At 49.0% G+C, this 19,224-nt stretch overlaps 1 protein-coding gene across 2 annotated transcripts; it reads right to left on the bottom strand.

The window, feature by feature from the left end:
• Positions 1-813: 813 nt before the first annotated feature.
• PIGR (polymeric immunoglobulin receptor) lies at positions 814-18,961 on the bottom strand. 2 transcript variants are annotated; one of them, XM_031024922.2, is made up of 12 exons: positions 18,819-18,961; positions 12,965-13,059; positions 11,510-11,605; positions 10,419-10,763; positions 8,398-9,051; positions 6,787-7,119; positions 5,882-6,205; positions 4,850-5,015; positions 4,359-4,480; positions 3,376-3,507; positions 3,192-3,250; positions 814-2,121 (listed from the first exon to the last, which is right to left on the bottom strand). In XM_031024922.2, exons 3-12 carry the CDS (start codon positions 11,550-11,552, stop codon positions 2,026-2,028), a joined length of 2,274 nt encoding a protein of 757 aa, XP_030880782.1. In that variant the 5' UTR covers positions 11,553-11,605; positions 12,965-13,059; positions 18,819-18,961; the 3' UTR covers positions 814-2,025. The 2 variants fall into 2 exon arrangements, with proteins under 2 accessions (XP_030880782.1, XP_006730466.1); XM_006730403.3 differs by lacking the exon at positions 12,965-13,059.
• Between the last annotated feature and the right edge of the window lie 263 nt (positions 18,962-19,224).

Here is a 19,224-nt window from a genome sequence, read left to right as displayed (position 1 = left end):
GGTGGTAGAGCAGGAGGGGAGATCAAGGAGGACTGAAATCTAAGTCTTGTCAGGGGCAGACTTAGAAGCACAAAGTATCGGAAGCTGTATGTTCAAGGTCCATATGGAAGCAAAGGTTCTGCCCCATATCAGGCAGGATAGAAACCTGGGAAGAACATTCTCCCAGAGAGAACTCTCATAGACAGAGGCCGTGAGGATGAGTCTGGCGTGGGCTGGGGGCTTATAGACCATGACAAGGTTTAGTGCCAGAACCTAGGAATGGCCTTGGCAGACAGGGAGGTCCTTTATCTAACTGCTGTCCCCCAGGACACTTTGGGTCAACTATTCTAAAAGCTAAGTTATCATTTAACTAGCTTCTGGTTGATATTTCTATGGAGGGAGTTTACTCATTTGGTTACTTTATTTTTGATTAATAGCCTCTCCATCTGGGAGGATACCCCAGGAAGGTATGAGATTCAAGGTCAAGTATTCCAAGGATGCTTAACCAAGATTTTTTTTTAATGCCAAAGAGGATTGCAGTTATACTTGCTTTCAGTTTATTCCATTATAAATAGTCCTAATTATGTTCTATAACACAGAGCTTTGGGATCTTGACCATCGGTGTAGACCCCTAACTATTCTTTTACTGAAGATCATCTTGGTCCCACTTGTAGGCAGTCTGCTAGCCCCCTCTCAGCCCAGCATTGGAGGTGGAGGGGAACTTTGGCTTGGGCCCACAGCCTGGAGTACCCGAGAGTGGGACCAAAGCAAAACACTCTGAAAGCGCTGTCTGGGAAATAGAAGGTATGGGGACAAATGCAGTCTGAGCCTCGCTGGTGGCAATCACGGTCTTTAATTATTAACGGAGTCACATTTTTGATTTGTAAGCGAGTGTCAGCTGGTAGGTGCTGGTTGAAGTATAGAGCTCAGAGGGAAAAAGACCTTAAACCTTAGCTCTTTGGAAATCAGCCCCTCCCTGGCATCATCAAACACCGTCTTTACTTCCCTTTGGTTGGGAACTCTTCAAGTAAGTGGCTTACCAGTGTTTGACCACTCTTTTATCCCCTTGTGTCCCTCTGAGTGACAGAAAGGGAAAGAGTCCTCTTCCCTGAGGAGGGGCTTGTGAAAGACTAGTCCCCATTATGTTTTTCTCTTCCTCCTCCTCCTTATTCTAGAACTCTGCCTCCATCAGGAGTGCAGGGGCTTTTATAGAGAGATTCCTGGCCAAGAAGACACAAGACGCCACCCCTGGTCTTGACACTAGTTTATGCTACATGGTACCCTTGAGCAAACCTCTTCACCTCTCAGGACCTCAATTTTCTCTCCTGTGAAATGGTTAACATGTGTGTTTATGATTCCTTGTATATATGCCCATGTTACATGATCCCTCAGGCCCTAGGACTCCAGATAGTTTATGATTTCTCCCACTATGGGTGGAGGTAAGTGTCCCTGATGAGGATTTCAGGTCTTGGTGAGTATAACTATACTGAGAGGAGCTGCAGCTTCCAAGGATTGAGGGATGTTTACAAAAAGGCTGCTGACTGGGTCTGCAGCCTCTCTGTCCGTGTCTAGAAGAGTGCCTTGATGCTAGTGAGTATGCAAATATGTATTTTCAATGAAGGAAAGAAGAGGAGATGTAAGGGGGGGATGCAGAGAAGGAAGGGTGGCGTGGAGAGGGGAACCCCATTGAGGATCCCATTAGAAGGGTGCGGAAAAGCCTTCTTTCTGAAATTATCTTCCCACCCACGTGATCTCTCTTCTTTCTGGGAGGTGCCTCTAAGATCTTAATTCTCCTTCTACATGTTGGGCTGTCTCATTAAAATAAGCTGCAGATGGAACCCCTCTTGGCCCCTCAACCCCACCAGGAACAGTTAGGCCGGGCTTGGATACCACTGAGGAGGGACCAGCAAACCCTCTGAGCACAGGTAGGAAAAGTGGGGTGTGAGTGCACGCAGTGAAGCCCCCTGGAGTTGAGGTCCCCTGAGGATCAATATGATTCTGAAGGCGATTGTCATGAGTGGTGGGAAAGGACAGAGCGCCTGGCGCCTAGGCTTCCCCAGGGCCCTCCTGGACTTCAGCAGCCATGTTGTTGGTCTGGAGCAAGAAGGCGGTGTAGGCCATGTCGGCTTCCTCCTTGGAGGACTAAGGGAGCAATAGGACAGGAGTCAGTGTTTGGGGCACTGGCTCAGCGGGTGGGGGGTGCAAGGAGGGTAGGCACTAATATCATGAATTCATAATCTTGGCCTAAGCAACCCAAGCCTGTGTTGACCTGCTGCTCTTATTCTAGCTCCCCATGCTCACCAAGGACTAATTTTGAGAAGCGGAAAGTTGCAGTTTCTAAAAATATCTCCCTCTGTCTCACTACCGCCTTCTGACAGGTGGAGTGGAACCACCTCTGTTGCTTGGGCCTGTCCCCGGAAGAGCTGCCCACACAGTCCAAGGGCAAGGTGGTCTAGACTGGTGTCAGCCACAGTGGTTCACGTTTTTCTTTCACTACCTGCTCAGAGATGGAGCTCGGCCACGACACAGAGCTAGAAGGGAAGGCTGTCTCCAGAACAAGCTTCCTCCCCTACTTGTTCCAGATTCGGGGTCTCTGCTGCTTCCAGGGAGAGTAGATAGGATAACAAGCATTAAAACCCTGGCCTAAGGAGGCACAGGGCATGGGAGGAGGTTAATATGTGACCCAGAGTCAGGAGTCACCTCTGGTAGGATTGTAAGCAATGTGGCACTTGGTTGGGGTGGGGATGGGCTTCTGGTGACTACCAAAGTGCCCACTGTCAGCAAATGTCTTTCAGACCCAAGCAGAAGGCTGGTCCTGAGCAAACTCTCAAGGGAGGCTGGGTGGCCTGATGTCCACAGGTTCCACAGCCCAGGAAAAGGATCCACCTAATCACTGGCATTTGACATTTGACCTTTCCCACCCTGTGTCTGCAGCTTCTATGCACTTCCTTCTTATCCCTCAGTCTCCCTCCTTCTGGCATGTTCACAGCCGATCAGCTTTCCTCCTGCCTCTGCCTCAGCCACTTCAACACCACAACCAGTAAAACACGTCTTGCCCTCAAAAAGTTCTCCTGAATACTATTTTCATTACCTTCCCTATTCTGACATCAGCTCCCACACTGAGGTGGTTTCTCTTGAGGTTTAACTGCAGTCCTTACTGCTGCACTTCCTTGTCACACAAGTGAGGCCTCCCTCTCCCTCCTCACTCTTACCCGTTTTGCCTTCTTGGGTTCCTCAGTCTCCACGGTGTTCTCGGTGGTGGTGTTGCACTCTGTGGGAGGAGCAAGGTGGGGGGATTAGCCTTCACTGGCCTTATATTCCCACCCCAGAGGCAGAGTCAGGTCTAATTCTTGCTCTCCCAGGGGGGTTGGGCATTCCCTTGAGTGAGGGACATACCATCTTTTCCTCCAAGAGTTGTCTCCTGAGTGACTGGCGAGACTCCCATGTTGTCATTGGCACCAAAATCTCTGGAGTTCTCAAAGTCTGACATGCTAATGTCTGTCCTGTAGCTTCTAATAGAAATCCGGTCTGTCCAGGAGAAAGAGGAGTTGGTGTAGGGACAGAGGACATATGCGAGCAGGACACGCTGCCTCTGAGGGAACCCCACAGGATAGCTGGAGGGGGCAGCGTGGCATGTCGCTCATCTCTGACTCTGACCCAGAGCAGAATGGAAATGATCAGAGTCTCCTTTCCCATCCCTTCTTACGGGGAATCAAGACTCAACAACTCCTGCCTCTTTTCTTTCTTTCTTTCTTTCTTTCTTTCTTTCTTTCTTTCTTTCTTTCTTTCTTTCTTTCTTTTAGATTTATTTATTTATTTGAGAGAGAGAGAGCAGGGGAAGGGACACAGGGAGACGGAGAGAGAGGGAGAGAAGCCGATTCCCCACTGAGAGTAGAGCCCGATATGGGGCTTGATCTCACGACCCTGAGATCATGACCTGAGCCAAAACCAAGAGTCAGATGCTCAACCGACTGCGCCACCCAGGTGCCCCAACAACCTCTGACCTTTCAAGGCACAGTGCCTCGTTCTCTTCTCACATCAGCCCTGTGAGGCGTTTACTATTATCCCAGCCTGAGGAAATTGAGGCATGAAATGGGGACACCCAAAGTCACACAGCCAGCCAGTTCTCAAAGTAGGCCTGCATCCTGAGCTCCTCATCCTGGCAGTCCTGCCTCTGAACTTGGACCCTGAGCCATCACAGGTGGCCTTCCAGAGACAGGAGCACTTAATGTGAGTTTTGGGTTTCCCAGAACCCTTTCTCAAAGAACCTATGAAAGAGAAGGGACCACGGCAACCCCACACTAAGGGCAGCTAAGCCGCCCACTGAAGTCCAAGGGCTCAGGGTTGGGGGGGCGGGTAGGGGCATCCCAGGCACTCACCAACATTCTTCCTGTGCCGTGCTCTGAGCACCGCCACGACCACGGCCCCCACTGCCAGCACCAGGCCCAGGGGCACCAGGGTGGAGACAAGCACTTTGGAGCTCCCACTTTGTCCCTCAGAGCTGGAAGAAGGACTGAGTTAGTCACTGGAAGGGAAGCCTGGGATCCCAGGATGTGCCAGCAGGTTGGGTCCTGTTAGCTCTTTCTTTCCCTCTTCTTGATACAGCCCCCTAACTCTACTCTTCTAAGGAGCCTTCCCAGACATGGCAAAGGCAGGGACTGGGCCTTTTCTGCATCCCAGGCCTGGGAAATTGAACTGAATGGTGGACACCACCCCAGCCGCAGGAGAAGGGCTGAGAGCACCACTGGGCCCTCCTGAGCACAAGCCAAGGCAGTGAGGCCTGCCCCCCTAGTGAGAGGAGGACAGGCTCTCCTCTGGGCTCCCCACGGCCCAAGCTCAGGTCCTTGTCCTCTGGGATATTCTCCCTCACCTGCTGGTGTCTGCGGATGCTCTGCTCCCATCTGCAGGGTCTCCGGTATCCTTCACTGTGTTGTCATCCACAAAAAGCCTGGGATTCTGAATGACTTTGCTCTCAACCTCCCTGACACTTGACTCTTCACCAGGAGCAGCATCCACTTGGCTGACATCTTGGGACCCTGGAGAAAGACAAGTGGGGCTGGATTATTGTTCTTTCTATGTTTTCACTCCTTGAGATTAGGCAATCAGAAGAGTGGGACTTCATTAGCAATCACAGGGTCAGGGTGAGATCTCAAGGCTGTAGGAGGCGAGTCCACGATAGCACTAGAAATAGATGATCTCTGTCCCATTCATACCAAATTCATTTCCACCTACAAGGCTCCATGGCATAGATCTAGCTCTGCATAGGGGCTGACCCATCATTTGGAGATAGGGAGATTTTTCTCAGCTTTTGAAACCCTGCCCCAGGTCTCCTGACGGAAGGGCTGGGTGCAATCGTGCTGCCCCCTGGTGGTAGCTTGGCAATGGGTCCTTCAGTGAACCAGACGGGTGGGACCACTGCACAGTAGGATTTCTAAAGGGACTATAATACCCTCACTAGGGATAAAACACTCCATGTGACATTTTAAAAAGAGACTTAAAATGCAAACAGGCTAGAAGAATTTGCCTTAATTTTCTTTATCAGATCTTATACATGAAGATATCTGGCCCTCCTTTGAGAGCAGGCTTTAGTAGAGTATATCGCATGTGATAGTGACTTGGAAATTTCACTAGGTAGAAGATCTCACTTATAGAAAGGGCTTCAAAATAGCCTGAAGGGGCAACTATAGGACTTGTCTTGAAGCTGCGGTTATATGACAAACCCACTTTTTTTTTTTCCCGGTTTGCATGTTCCTTGTAGAAGGCTCAATGAGACTAGATAGAGGCTAAATCTCGCCTGCCTCCAGTCTCTTAGAGCCAAACCTGGGGGCCACCTCTGATGGAGGAGCTGGTAGGCAGGAACCTTCTCTGGTGTCTCCAGGGGACATAGACCTCAGAGACTTACCCTTTACCCTCTCCTCGACTGCCACATAGACAGCCATGGTCTCTCCGTATCGGAGGCCATCCTTCACCCCGCACCAGTACCAGCCTTCATCCGCCTTGGAGACTTGGTTCAGGGTCATGGAAATGATCTGGCTCTTCTGGTCGCAGTTCACGGAGGCCTGGCTGGGCCCTTCAGCTTGGCTGGGCAGAGTTTTGCAAACTTTGTTACTCCACTTGCACCAGTATTTCTCATAAGAGTAGTATTTGCATGGGAATTGGCAGGAGAGCTTGAAGGTCTCTCCCACCCAAGCAGTGGCATTCTTGGGTGCCTTGAGGCCTGGTTCTCCTGGAGCAGGGAGGGAGGGAGAGATGGGCACACAAGTTGGCATTGGTGATACTGCAGGGAAGTGACTGTGGTGGGGATCTTTATCCATGGCCCATTTCCTCTCTGGATAGCATTATAAGTAAATACATTATACTGAATACATAAAGTATGTAATTACGTGCCTGTGTAATAATTATTATTGATGATCCTCCTGCATTAATCTAGTCTATCATAAAACATAGACTCTTACACATTGACCTCAGTTTGCTTTCCTTGATCTTCTCTTCTCTTCTCTTCTAGACGCAATACAAAGAGCTGCACTCTACTTCAGCTGATGGCATATATACTGTCAAAGAGGCCAATATTCTTTATCAAGAATAAGAGGTGCTACATGTGGTAGTTTGGAGAGTGTGGGGTATGCACAGGAAAGGGTGCTTGTTACAGTTATGAAGACATGATGTCTCGGTAGGTGGGCTCTCTCCTGAGGTCTGTTCCATCAGCATGGGATGAGACAAGAGGAAGAGTGGCTGAGGGGGATGTCGCTGCTGACTGATGGCTCCTGGGGCTGCCTCCCCTCCCTCTTGTCCCAGTTCAGCTCTTACCTTCGACAATCTTGAGCTCCACCATGGACCTCCAGCGATGATCGCCGTTAGTCAGACACCAGTAGAAGCCAGCATCCTCAGTGGTGAGCTGGTTGAGTATGACCGTGTAGGTGCCATTGCCTGGCTCTTCATGCAGCGTGAGCCTCCCCTCGTACTGCTCCTGAACCAGCCCGTCACTCTCCACCAGGGGTTGGCAGCGGCCATTTTGAGTGTCTTCCCAGCGACACCAGTACTTCAGGCTGTTTGCTTCCTTAGGGTTGTAGGGGCAGAACACTGCCACAGAGCCTCCAACCACACCTTTCACCACAGAGGGACTCTTGGGAATTATGGTCTCTAGAAGTACAGAGAGGGAATGGAGCATCAGCAACATGGTCTGGGCAACCTCTTGCCCATGGTCTCAGCGAGGGCAGAGAGTGAGGTTTAGACTATTTACCTCACTCTCCTTAGAGAATGAGAAAGACCTTTCTAATGTCACAGAGCCTGTAGCTGGAGACATCCAACCAGACTCCAGGGACCTTCACCACTAGTGTGGGCATCTTGTTTCCTTTCCACACCTTATTCTGGGCAGAGAATGGAAGGAGTTTAAGGAGACACTATCAGTTCTTCTCCTTGGGCTTCTTATGAAATCTCTCTATAAAAAGTTTTTGTCTGTTTATTAGCTCATCCCATAAAAATGGCCAGATGATTTCTCTCCAAATTAAGAAAATATATTTAAGATGGTATGATTTAAAATATGAACTATGTAGCACAGAAGGTTTACTTGTTGACAACTCTGAGGGCCATCTCAGGGAAAAAAAAAAGAAAAAAAAGATGGCCATTCTCCAAAAAACTAAAGCTGACGTCCAGTGGGAGCACTGGACAACTGAAGATGCTGAGGAATGTGGTGAGGTCTGAGCTGGATATAAAAGTGACGCGTAGGGAATGTGAGCCCCTTAAGGAAATGTCACAGGTGACATTGAACTGCAAGTACTGGTTTGCTGTTTCTCATGAGGGTAACTCTCTGCAGGGTGCTCCCAGGTGAGGGGGGGGAGCGGGGATTTAATGATTTCACCACCTTGCTGACTTGCCAAACTAGAGCTGAGTAGGCCAGATGGCAGAATAACAAATAACCCTATGAGATGTTGAGGGGGAAAGTTAGAGGCTGGGGCATTGTTTTCCTGGGAGAGAGCTGACACGAAGATAAGCCAACATTTCTCCCATTTCAGTATGAGGGATGAAGTGCCATCCTGCTCGAAAGACAGGGAGAAGGGACAGGTGGCCCTTGCAAGCCCTGCCATGGCACTGGGATTCCAGGCTAAGTCTTCACCATGGCTCTCTGAGACCCAAACAATCTGCGGGCCTTGCCTCAATGAGGAGCTTCGCTCTCCTTCTTGTTAATCAGGGACAGCCATCAAAAGGCCTTTGACAGAGAAGAATTAGTAGATAACACAAGGCTGAAGCTGTGTTTTCTAGCTCTCCTGTCCAGCTGTCCACATAGCAGGCAGCTCAGGGCTCAGTGGAGAGCAGATGACGCTGACTGACTGATGGATATTGGATAGACTCATAGGGTATGAGCCAGGCGCCCACCTGCTGGGCTGACACACCTCTTCCCCTCCCCATCTCAGGTCTCACCTTCATTGACAAAGAGTTGCCAGGCCTGGATGGGCCAGCCTTTGTGAAACTGGCCATCAGAGTCGGCTCCACAGAGGTAGTACCCTGAATCCTCTTTCCTCAGGTTGGTGATATGCACACTGAAGAAGCTGTTATCCTTGAGAGTGAGCAGGATTCTGCCCTCAAAAACCTGAGCCTTCTTCCCCAGGGTGTTGATGACCACATCACAGTCTTCCCCATTGCTTATCCGGCACAGAAATTTGGCCGTATCTTTCACCTCGGAGCCCAGGGCACAATCAAAGGTCACGGAGCCCCTCAGATCTCCATAAAGCAGTTCAGGCTCAGGCTTCAGCACTTGGAGGTCCACGTTGCTCTTATCACCATTGGAATCATCCCCGGTCTGGCAGACGTACATCCCAGCATCGCTGAGCTGGAGTCGTTTGATAATGAAACTGAACGCTAATTGGTTGGTATCCGAAATAAAGATCTCTGCTCTGCCCTCATAGTCGGGGTGCACCTCCTCTTTGGAGTCAGCGACTAGAACACAGACCTGGCCTGTCTTCTTGCAAACAGACTTCCTCTTCTCAGAATTCTCCAACTTGAAGGGGCAATTGATGGTCACTATTCCGCCCAAGTCAGCAACGTAGACTTCAGTGTCATTTTGGAGCCCAGGACCTGCAGGATAACGGGCGGGTGATTTCACTTTCTTGCAACAGAGGGCTATTCAGTATTACCAGTGAGGGTCTGGCTGTGCCTATCACCTTCATTGCCCTCCTTCCAAGAAGGACACTGTCAGAATATCTCTTCCAAGGACCAGCCTTACTGCCGTCTCCTCCGTGAAGCTCTCCCCCAGCTGGCACTAATCTCTTCTGCCTCTGTGCTCTCTTGACACTTACATCTGTATCTCTTATTACATCTGATCTTGCCTAGAGTTAATTATGTTCCCCACAGCCTGGAAGTCCCTTGAGAGCAAAGACATGCTTTACACATGTATGGTTCCCCATGTTGTGCCTAGCACAAGGCCTATACATAGTAGGCACCCAAATTAATGTGTGTCGAAATAAGCAGAATGAATGTAAGTATAGGGTGATGGATTTCAGTGCATTGTGATAGAAGTTTCTAAAATTTGCAACAGTCCAAATATGGAAAGAGCTGCTTTGTAAAGTAATGAATTTCTGCCATTTCAAGTGTTTAATCAGAGGCTGTATACCCAATGTCTCCAGTGTTCTTTCAGACATCCTGTATAGGATCAACTCCAAGTTCTCCTCGGCTCTTAAAGTTCTTCCCTTTTCTGACTCTCCATGACCACCTGAATGAACTCTTTATTCAGTCCACAGATAGCACCCAGGCATATCCCAGGGGAATGTTTTTGAGATATATCTTTGAGAACCCCTCCAGTTTTCCTCCCTTAAGACCTCTTTCTCTCTTAATTTCCCTTGATTATCTGAAATGCCCTTTGTTATTGAACCCTTGTCAGAAAGATCTTTCCTATTTTTCTCTTCTCTTAACTAGAACAGGCTTATTCGGTGGCCCACTCCTCCAGGGCCCTGGTCTTGGGGCAAGAACTGATCATTTCATCTATGTTGAGGACTAATGGATCCCAGGTCAAAAATGCATTTTGAAAGAAGCCCTCTGGTGACCTTAAGGTCTTGATCTGAAGTGATTTAAGGGTCCCTATAAATCTTTCCCTGCCTTTTCTGTCTCCCTCAGCTCAAAGACTTCTCGCCCCACTTGCAACACACACACAGTGAGAGAACTCGTTCTCCTGACGCTTTTCTAAGCAACTGCCTTAGTAAAACCCTCAAATGTCATAGGCCCTGAAGACCTAGAAAGAGTGCCCACCACCCCCAAGGGTCCCATCTGTCTCACTTCCACGTTCTACTATGAAAAGTCCTTGCCTCTGGAAAGAGAACTCACAGGCTTCCCCACCCCATGCCCAAACACTCTTGCCTCTCAGGAAATTCTTCCTCAAGCCCTCCCATGACAGCTGTGATGAGTCCCTCTCACTTTCCCAAAGGAGCCCAGGGAGCCTGGATTCTTACCACGGCTGACCTCCAGGCTCACATCAAAGGACAGGCCTCGGCTACTAATGCCCAGACCACACTTGTAGCGCCCAGAGTCATCCCGGGTGAGATGGCCAATGTTCACCACAAATGTGTTGTTCTCTGGGAAGTTGGTGAGGTTGGCTCTGCCCTCATAATCCTTGGACACGTAGCCCTCCGAAGAGATGAGTGTCGTGCAGCGGCCCTTGGCTCCCTGCCGGCACCAGTACTTCCGGGTATGCCGGTTGACGGAGGAGTCTGGGTAGTAGCATGTGATGGATGTTGAGCCACCTTCCACACTGCTCACTTCCTGAGGACCGAATATGGGACTCTTCATGGAGACCACTGTGGGGACAAAAGACAGAGGTTTTCGGAGGCCCTGGCAGGTAAAGCCTGCTGAAAGGATCCCGAGGGCCTCCCCCCAGGAGATGAAATCTTGCGCCTGACACATGTGCCTTCTGTGGATCATTTGTTATGTACTCTAGCGGGACAATTGCTGCTGGACAATGCTGCATGATTTGCTGCGATTGGGTAAAATGATTGATTAATCATTATTACATCTAACTGTCACTCATTAAAGATCACCACTTTAAGGACAATGGAACGTCAAACTTATTCCATGATATCCTTGTCCATTAAAAAAAAGTCACTTTGTGGGGTGCTATACCATTGCATTTGTTATCTAGCATTTTCTTATATTTCTAAAAACACTTTGTAGATTCTTTTTTTTTTTTTTTCCAGATAAAAATATTGAGAGCCAAGAAGGATAAGCCATTTCTCCAAAACCCCATAGCAACTCATAGGGATGTCTGGTTTGAGGTCAAGGTCTTTTTTTTTTTTTTTTCCTCCTGGTGAAGACCTTTAACCAGACTCCTGTCCTTGAAAAGAGGGATTGCCATTCCTGTTCCCGACCCCCAACACTTGGTCACCATGGTTTTTTTTTTTTCAGATGTGACCTTTCAGCATCATCTTTGTGACTCCTCCTTGAGGCAGTGCAAGTTTTGAGAGTGGCATCCCTGGGGATAGGCCTGATTTCAGTGTTCCCAGGGAACTGGGTCCTGGAGGGGTGGGCTGGGTCCTGACAGACGCACCTGGAAAGACAGCCAGCAGGCAGGTGAGGAAGAGGAGTCCCATCGCTAGTGGCTCTCGAGGGGCTGTCCCACCCAGGTCAACTTCTTTGCAGGAGGCTGAAAGACAATAGAAAGGATAAAGCTTGGTGTTTTCCAAGGCTAGCTGGCCTTAGAGTTCCTGTACCACCTGTTTGGTTTTGTACTTCTAGTAACTAACAAAAAGCCTGTTGAAAGAATGAATGGCTCCACCTTTCCCATTATAGTTCAAATTCCCACTATTCCACAGTGCTTTTTATTCCTTAATAGTTGTAAGTAGATATTTGTCTTCTCAACTAAGCTGCACGTTCCTTGGGGTAAGGACGCAGGTGCCCTTTTTCCTGTGTCCCCATCTGGGCGGCATGGTCTGTAAGATCTCAGGAACAGCTCGCTGGATGATGGGTTATACCAACAAGTGGCCCCATCTCTGTTTCAGCTGCCCTCCCTATATCCCTGGCATACTTTATGGTGTGTTCATATGAACAAACTGAGACCCATAGAGAAGGCCTGATAAGGATTAAAGTTGTAAATGTCACAATGATGGTCTCTTACCATGATCTCCTTCCAGGCACTGTGTTAAATAATGTACATGTATTATTTAAACTTAATATCCCACTCTGAAGTGGTTGTTCTTCCCCACATTTTACATAGGAAGAAACAAAAGCTTAAAGCTAAGTGCTTTCTTCAAGGTCATATGGGAATTAAGTGTCTGGGTGGGCAGGGTGAGGTGGGGGAGATGGGCAAGATTGGAACCCAAACTTGGCTGACTCCACAATCCAAGCTCTTTGCCTTCTCCCAATGCACTGGGTCGCACCTCAAACCCAGCAGCAGGCTTAGCCCTGTGCTCATTCTTGTCACTTGTAGAGCCCCCACTGCTTAGCATTGTCATTTATGCTTTACTGGAGCTTTATAACTTCCCTTTAACTAAGACAGAATGGATATAATTACAACCATCTTATGGTTAAGAAAATCAAGATCTTGAGATGCTGCTGAGTGATAGGCCCAAGATTTCCCAGAGACTTGGTTATAGGGTCAGGGTTTAAAATGTAGATATTGTGATGGGGCGCCTGGGTGGCTCAGTCATGAAGCAGCTGCCTTTGGCTCAGGTCATGATCCCAGGGTCCTGGGATCGAGCTCCGCATCAGGCTCCTTGCTCCGTGGGGAGCCTGCTTCTCCCTCTCCCACTCCCCCTGCTTGTGTTCCCTCTCTCACTGTGTCTCTCTCTGTCAAATAAATCAAATCTTTAAAAAATAAAATAAAATGTAGGTATTGTGACTTATTATCCTGCCTTATGATTCAGGGCAGAGGAAGCTGGAGAATCCAAAATAAGGTCCCTTGGAGGGTCTGCTGCTGGTAAACCTCATCATGTCTGTGGATGTAGCCTTGGGCTGGAGTGGGGTGGGGGGGTTGAAGTTTGAGGGTCCTAGGGCTCAACCTTACCACCGCTGTCCTTAGGATCCAAGCTGCAGCCCAGAGGATGAAAGAAGTAGACAGAGGAGCCCCACTTTCCCACGAACTTCTGTAGGCTTTAACCTCTGGAGTGGATTTGACAATGAGAGCGTTAAGGGAGAAAACCATGTCAATAAGCACAGGGCAGTAACGAGCACCTATAAAGATAAGGAAGCTCTAAGCACTAGGGAGACCAGAGAAGGATCTCCCAGGCTCCCCTTACCACCTTGGCCCCTGACCCCGCTCCCAGAGACTCCCTTCATTAGCTTGAGCCAAAGGCAATAGAGCTGTTTATCTTGGTTATTTCTTTTCCGGGGGGGGGAATTCCCCAGCACGGAATCTTTTCATTTCCTTGTGCAGATAAAGGTATTCTGTTTCTCCAGTTCTTTGGAAGAGTAAGGGAAGTGGATTTGGAAAGGGGAGGACAGGTATGGGTGTCAGGTGGCAGCTTGAGGTTCTCTTGATTCCAGTTAATTGCCCCAGACCTTTCACACCAGGCCAATGGTTAACTTCTGGGGTAGGTTCTTAGCCAAATGCCAACGTCAGCCCCAAACTGGATGCAGTCAGGAGATGTTGGCTAGAGGAACCACCTGAGTGGTCGCTATGGGTCACCATGAGAGAGACTTCCAGGTGGGACTAGGTGTCAGAAGGCTGGGAAGTCTGTCTCCTCTGGAAGACTTGGGATGGGCTGGCTGCAGAGTCCCAAGGAAATTATCCTGGGCAAATTGGGCCTTGGGGGCAGGGACAAAATGCCACATGCTTTTAAGAGCCAAGCCAGCAGTTCTGGTTCCTATTCTCACCTTTAGATAAGCAAGCTCCCTAATATTTCTGTGAGACAGGAATGGGTACCTCCTCGGGATTGATAAAAGTGATTTGCTCCGGGTTACAGAGAGGCAGATGCCTGCTTTTCCCAAGTGGGGGTCCCAACTTCTGGCTCAGGCTTCCTCTCATTTGTGACATGCTCACATGGCTGTGAGTGTCTACCTGGGGAGAGGACACGCACATGGACCTGTTAGCCTTGGCACAGCCAGGGGCCAGGGATGAGAGCATCAGGTGTGCACAGCTGGAAGGGCAAACCTGGCAGGGCGTGACCTTGGTGAGGAGCACAGAGTCTAATCACAAGGGAGATGGTGGGAGGGCAAGAGCACCCCCACTCTCAGAAGCAGGAAATCTTCTTTGTCCAAAGCTAAACTTGAAGCACAATTTCTCTGCTAGCAGCTGAAAGGACCCCGGGCTTTGAAAATCAATAGAGATCTTTCCTCTCAAAACCAGACTTTTCTCCCAAACCTGGGAAATTCAGGTCTCAGGGAGGCCCCAGTCCATGGTGGTTGGAGCTGGTTTAAACAATTTGCTTAAGGAAAGAGCATAATATTTATTGGGCACCTACTAGGGCACCAGATGCTTTGCTAAATGCTTTTCTTACATGACTTCATCCATCATCACAGCAACCCGGAGAGGTAGATATAATTATCTTCATGTTGTAGATGAGAGAGCTAAAGGTTAGAGAAATTCTTGGCCCCAAGAATCCACAGCAGAATCAGAGCACTGCCTTATTATCACTCCTTAGTTGAGCAGAGGGACCTGTTTTTTTGGAATCTACATAGGCTAAGATGACATGCATGAAGTCACTTTTTCTTGTCCTTAAAACAGGACTTGTTCTTCTTCCCAGCTAGGCTGGGATATTTTAAATCACTCTCATGTTACCAAGTTACTATCTCTGACACATTTATAACATGTCCACACAATTGTGGGTTGGGGCAGGTTTAGGTTGTGCTGGAGAATAGAGTTTATCACCTTATAAAGTTAACCTACCTGGCTCTCCTTCGGTTAGAGTGACTGAACTTCAGCTCTACTAGGTTGGAATCCAAACCTTTGTCCATCGAATCTATAGTTTCCTTTTTTATTCAGAGGGAGAGGGATCTCCTGGACCAGGTCCTAGCATGGCTGCTGGTGAACCATGTGGCCTTTAGCCACTCTGAGCTCGTCATCTGTTTGGTACCCAGCAGAGGGTCGGTCAGGGCCTCACAGCCCCAGGGGCTTCAGAGAGGACAGAGAGCACGCACTACAGGGACTTGAAGCCAAGTTGGCAGTTTCTGACATCTTCCTGTGAGTGTGAACTTGGAGGAGAAAGAAATTTGGAGCTCAGAAGAGCAGGGAGCAGCTCGCCTGGCTGGGGTCGGGGCTATCTCCTGAGAGAAAGAGACACTGCCTGAGTCCATCTGGGACTATCCCTTCTATCTCCCTTGGGTGCAGGAGCAGAGCACATACTAGAGTGATCCCGGAAATTGCATTATCACTAAGGGAGGGAGAGCAGTCTGGGTGGTTTGGAAGGACCTCAGACTTGAAATGACAAGTGGGAGCTTAGGAGAGTTTATGTAGTTTATGTAAGTCCTGGAGTGTGGGAGAGTCTCCAAGTAAAGGCAATGTTGGGGGAAGGGAATAAGAATTCTAGAGGGCAAGAAGATGGAGAAAGAACAGTCAAGGGGTCTGAAGAATGTATGACCTAAAAAGATCCAAGACTTTCTAATCCTATCCCTGTCAAAAATGGTCTGCATTAATGCAAAATTTAAGCAGAAACTACGCATTTGAAAAACCAGCTCCATGAAACTCTGGGAATAAGCTTCGTGTATTTCCAGATGACCTTTCTGCAAAAACTTAGAACCTTGTTATTGATTCCATCACATTCTACCTTGATATGTAGATACTTATTTCATCCACTTAGCCAAATGGCTCGCTCCTGGAAGGCAGAGGCCAACGGAGATCGGTCTCTACAACCCAGAGGGGCTTGCATGAGAGCATCTGGCAAGGACCAGATGCTCAGCAAAGTCAAATGGGATTGGAAATGGTTCCATCTCTATCCCCTCTCTGGGAAGGGCAAAGTCAGGGCTGATTCCTTTCACTTTGCCAAATGCCTTCTCGGTTTTGGGCATGCCAGGGGCAGTTGCATGAAGAGGAGCCCAGAGGATGGAAGAGAACCCAGAGGTCCTGAGTCCTTCTCTGTTACCGGCTAGCAGAAGAGCTGTATCACTTGGGCAAAATACATTGGCTCAACAACTTCATCTGTAAAATGAGCATCATAGTCCCTGAGTCTTCTAGAGAGAAGGGCTTCTGTGGGATGGGGAATATGGAGGGGATACTGGGATATGCATATGGAAGTACTTAAATAGTATAAAGAGCCCTTCCCAATGTAGGAGGTTACAATCACTCTTAAGCACAAGGGAGTGGGGGTCTGTGCACTTGACTTTCATGGTTGCTGTGCACTTGGAGAGTGGCACAGAGTATGGGCTCCACCGCTTGGTTATCAGGTCTCTCACTTGGGGGCTGTGTGATTTGGGAGCAGGATATTTAAACTCTTTGAGCCTCAAGTCGTCATTTGTAAACTAGAGACAATTGTACCTAGTATAGAAAATCGCTATAAAGGATTAAATGAAACAACATATGTAAAGTCCTTAGGATGTTGTCAGCTTAAAAAATGTTAGTTCCTTTCCCATCTCCTCTCTAAAATGAGCACAGTCTTCTCTTTTTCCTGTCCTATAGTGAGAGGAGAATAGAAGTCTGTTCACTGGGCATCCTTTGAGGACTGGGAGTGAGCTACTCAGATTAGACCAGCATGGTCTGGAAGAGGAGAGTAGGTTGGAAGTGGGAGATATAATTATAGCTAGCACATATGGAGTTATTTTCAAGTGCTTTGCATGTGTTTACCTCACTTAATCTTCGCAGCCACCCTAGGAGAGAGAATAAAATGGGCAAACTCATTTCACCGATGAGACAATTGAGGCACAGAGGAGTAAGAAATCTGCCCAGGGTTACAAAGCTGGTAAGTGACTGCCATGGGATTCAAATTCAGGTACTCTGGACCAAGAGCAGAGGCTATGCTGTACTAGGTGGGTCTTGAAATTGAGAGGAAGAAGTCAGTAGAGGAGGGAGCAGGAAAGCCACTCTTAGAGAAGTTACTCCAATTTCCTCCTCTTCACTTTTCACAGGAAAGATAGTTCCTGTAAAGAGACACCTGAACCCAGAGGTAGGTGCCAACAGAGAAATTTCTTCCTGAAAAAAAAAATAATAGCTGCTATTTATGTAGCCCATACCATGTGTAAGGCATGTTATGTTTGATTCCTGTAACTGGACACATTGCCTCCAAAGCTTCTTTCTACATGGTCAATGCCAGGGACTTTGGGATCCCCGCCGCAGTCCACCCAGAGAGAGGGCAAGACACAGTTGAGGAGGGCCCCTGCCGAGCACATGCGTGGATAACGTTACTTTTTTTTAAGTTGGGTAGTTTGTTTTTTTAGGCGATGTCAAAAGGTCCCCACGACCCTGTCAAAATGGATGTACCAAAATGTCATTGTTCACACTTGCTGGGTGACTTTATACCACTCACAGGAACTCATGGAGGATTCGTTTCCTCACCTATAGATGGGATTATGATACCCTCCTTGCCTACTTCCTAGATTTAGTTCAGGCGGGAACGAGATGATGCTGTGAAAGCCCGGGGTAAGTGAATTCACGACACAGAATTTGCTGTCTTCACACTATTGATAAAATAAAGCCACAGAGGTTCTAGAGGCGCTAAGAGACAGCTAATGAGTAGAGAGCTAGTGGCTCTCCTGACTTCTGCTTCCCTGTTCTTTCTGCTACATCACCACATCCAGGGCCAAGGAGAAGTACGGATGGATGAAGACTTCCAGAGCTGGCTCTGGGTGGGCAGATAACTGCCTTCTACCCTAACCCATGAACGGGCGCATCCCCGCTCCAGATGTTCAGGAACCTGTAATCCCCCTAGTGAAGGGGGAGAGCAGCGGTGGAGGCTTTGGTGCGAAGCCACCAGCAGGTCGGCTGGCCCCAGGCCTGGGACAGTTGGCGCAAGCGGAGCTGGGGGCCCGGGAATGGAGCTTGTGCAGCCGCTGCGCTTATGGACGAGGGTCTCGTGGCTGGCTAGCGATGCTGTCAGGATGGGCAAGGGGAGAGCGTGGAGGGAAGGGGGCCTCCTGACTGCAGAGCCAGGGGGAGCAACAGGACTCGGAATGCTGTCTGAGCCTGGGAGGGGGCTCTGCCCACCTTACTCACCCCAGGAGGACCTCGTTTTCCCCACCTTAGTGAGGGCAGGGTGATAAGATGATACATATTATGCCTCCGCATGGCAGGAATCAACTGGATCAAAACTAGGTTCAAACAGGAAAGGATCCCGGAGCCTCTCTGAAGCCCTGTAAAGGGGCTGTAGGTGCCCTCACCAGAAAGCCGGAGGTGGAAAGCTTCCAAGACTAGAGGACTTGCTGTGCATTATATCATAATACCAGGTCTGTCTGGTATTCAGTTAAGTCCTTGAGTAACTGAACGAAATGGAGAAACACCACACAATCTTTATGTTGCTCTGGAGGTTACAAAGCAACTTCACACATATTTTCTCATTTGAACCCCACATACCTGAGTGATAGGTATTATTGGGATCCCCATTATACAGATTAAGAAACGGAGGCTCAGAGAGCCATGAGGTGACTTGCCTAAGGTCACACGGTTAAACTATGGAGGAGTCAGTCGGGAATTCAGGGGACGAACTTAGAGAAAAAGTACATATGCTGACCACAGACGTTCCTTCTTCCCACCGGCTGATATTTCACAGAAAAGGGGTGGGGGTTTCCACACACACGTGCGCCCTTGCTCATCTCTCTGGGCCATGGACCTCTGCTCCCCGACCACATGCTCAGCCACACAGGCTGTGGCCCTTGTCCTCCTCACCCCACCGTCTGCAGGCTGGAAGCTGTGAATGTAGAAGTTTGCCTGAGCCACCATCCCAGGCCCTTCCCAGACGGCATCCCGTTGCAGATCCCAGAGCAGCCGCACTTACTTTAAGCCACTTTCTTCTCTCCCGGCAACTCAGATTCGGGGGCACAGCCTGCTGGCCGGTCCACAGCCTGGGGCTCTCCAAAAGTTGTCAGCAGGACACTGGATGGTGCTGCCAAAACTGAAACTGTGTGCAGTGCTTGACCCACACCTGGGCTCTTAAAGGGACACTGTCCCGTAGGCCTGGCGGCCAGCCAGGGACACGTGACTCTCACAGATCCCCTGCTTTCCTTTCCTTCCAGCTTTTCTGACTGGTTCCATTTGCTCCCCTTGACCTTGGGGAGACTGTTACCAGGGAACCCTCCATCATTACTGCAGCAGGATGAGACACAGAGTACAAGCAGGAAGAGCCAACTCTGCCTTTTTCTAGCTGCAAGATCCTAGGCAAGTCATCTTTATATTTCTTTTCA

The sequence above is a fragment of the Leptonychotes weddellii genome, chromosome 6 (genome assembly GCF_054177405.1).
Source record: "Leptonychotes weddellii isolate Sample4059 chromosome 6, ASM5417740v2, whole genome shotgun sequence".
Lineage (NCBI taxonomy): Eukaryota > Metazoa > Chordata > Mammalia > Carnivora > Phocidae > Leptonychotes > Leptonychotes weddellii.
The sequence above is the reverse complement of the archived record's forward strand: the minus strand, read 5'-3'. Positions and strand labels throughout refer to the sequence as shown.

What these genes read in the sequence shown, in the direction of transcription:
- PIGR (XM_031024922.2), bottom strand. Translation starts at nt 11,552, where the DNA reads ATGGGACTCCTCTTCCTCACCTGCCTGCTGGCTGTCTTTCCAG. An exon ending in GAGCCTGGAGGTCAGCCGTG is followed by an intron (nt 9,052 to 10,418) that starts GTAAGAATCCAG and finishes GTTATCCTGCAG; the next exon opens with GTCCTGGGCTCCAAAATGAC. An exon ending in AACCCAAGAAGGCAAAACGG is followed by an intron (nt 2,122 to 3,191) that starts GTAAGAGTGAGG and finishes TTGCTCCCTTAG; the next exon opens with TCCTCCAAGGAGGAAGCCGA.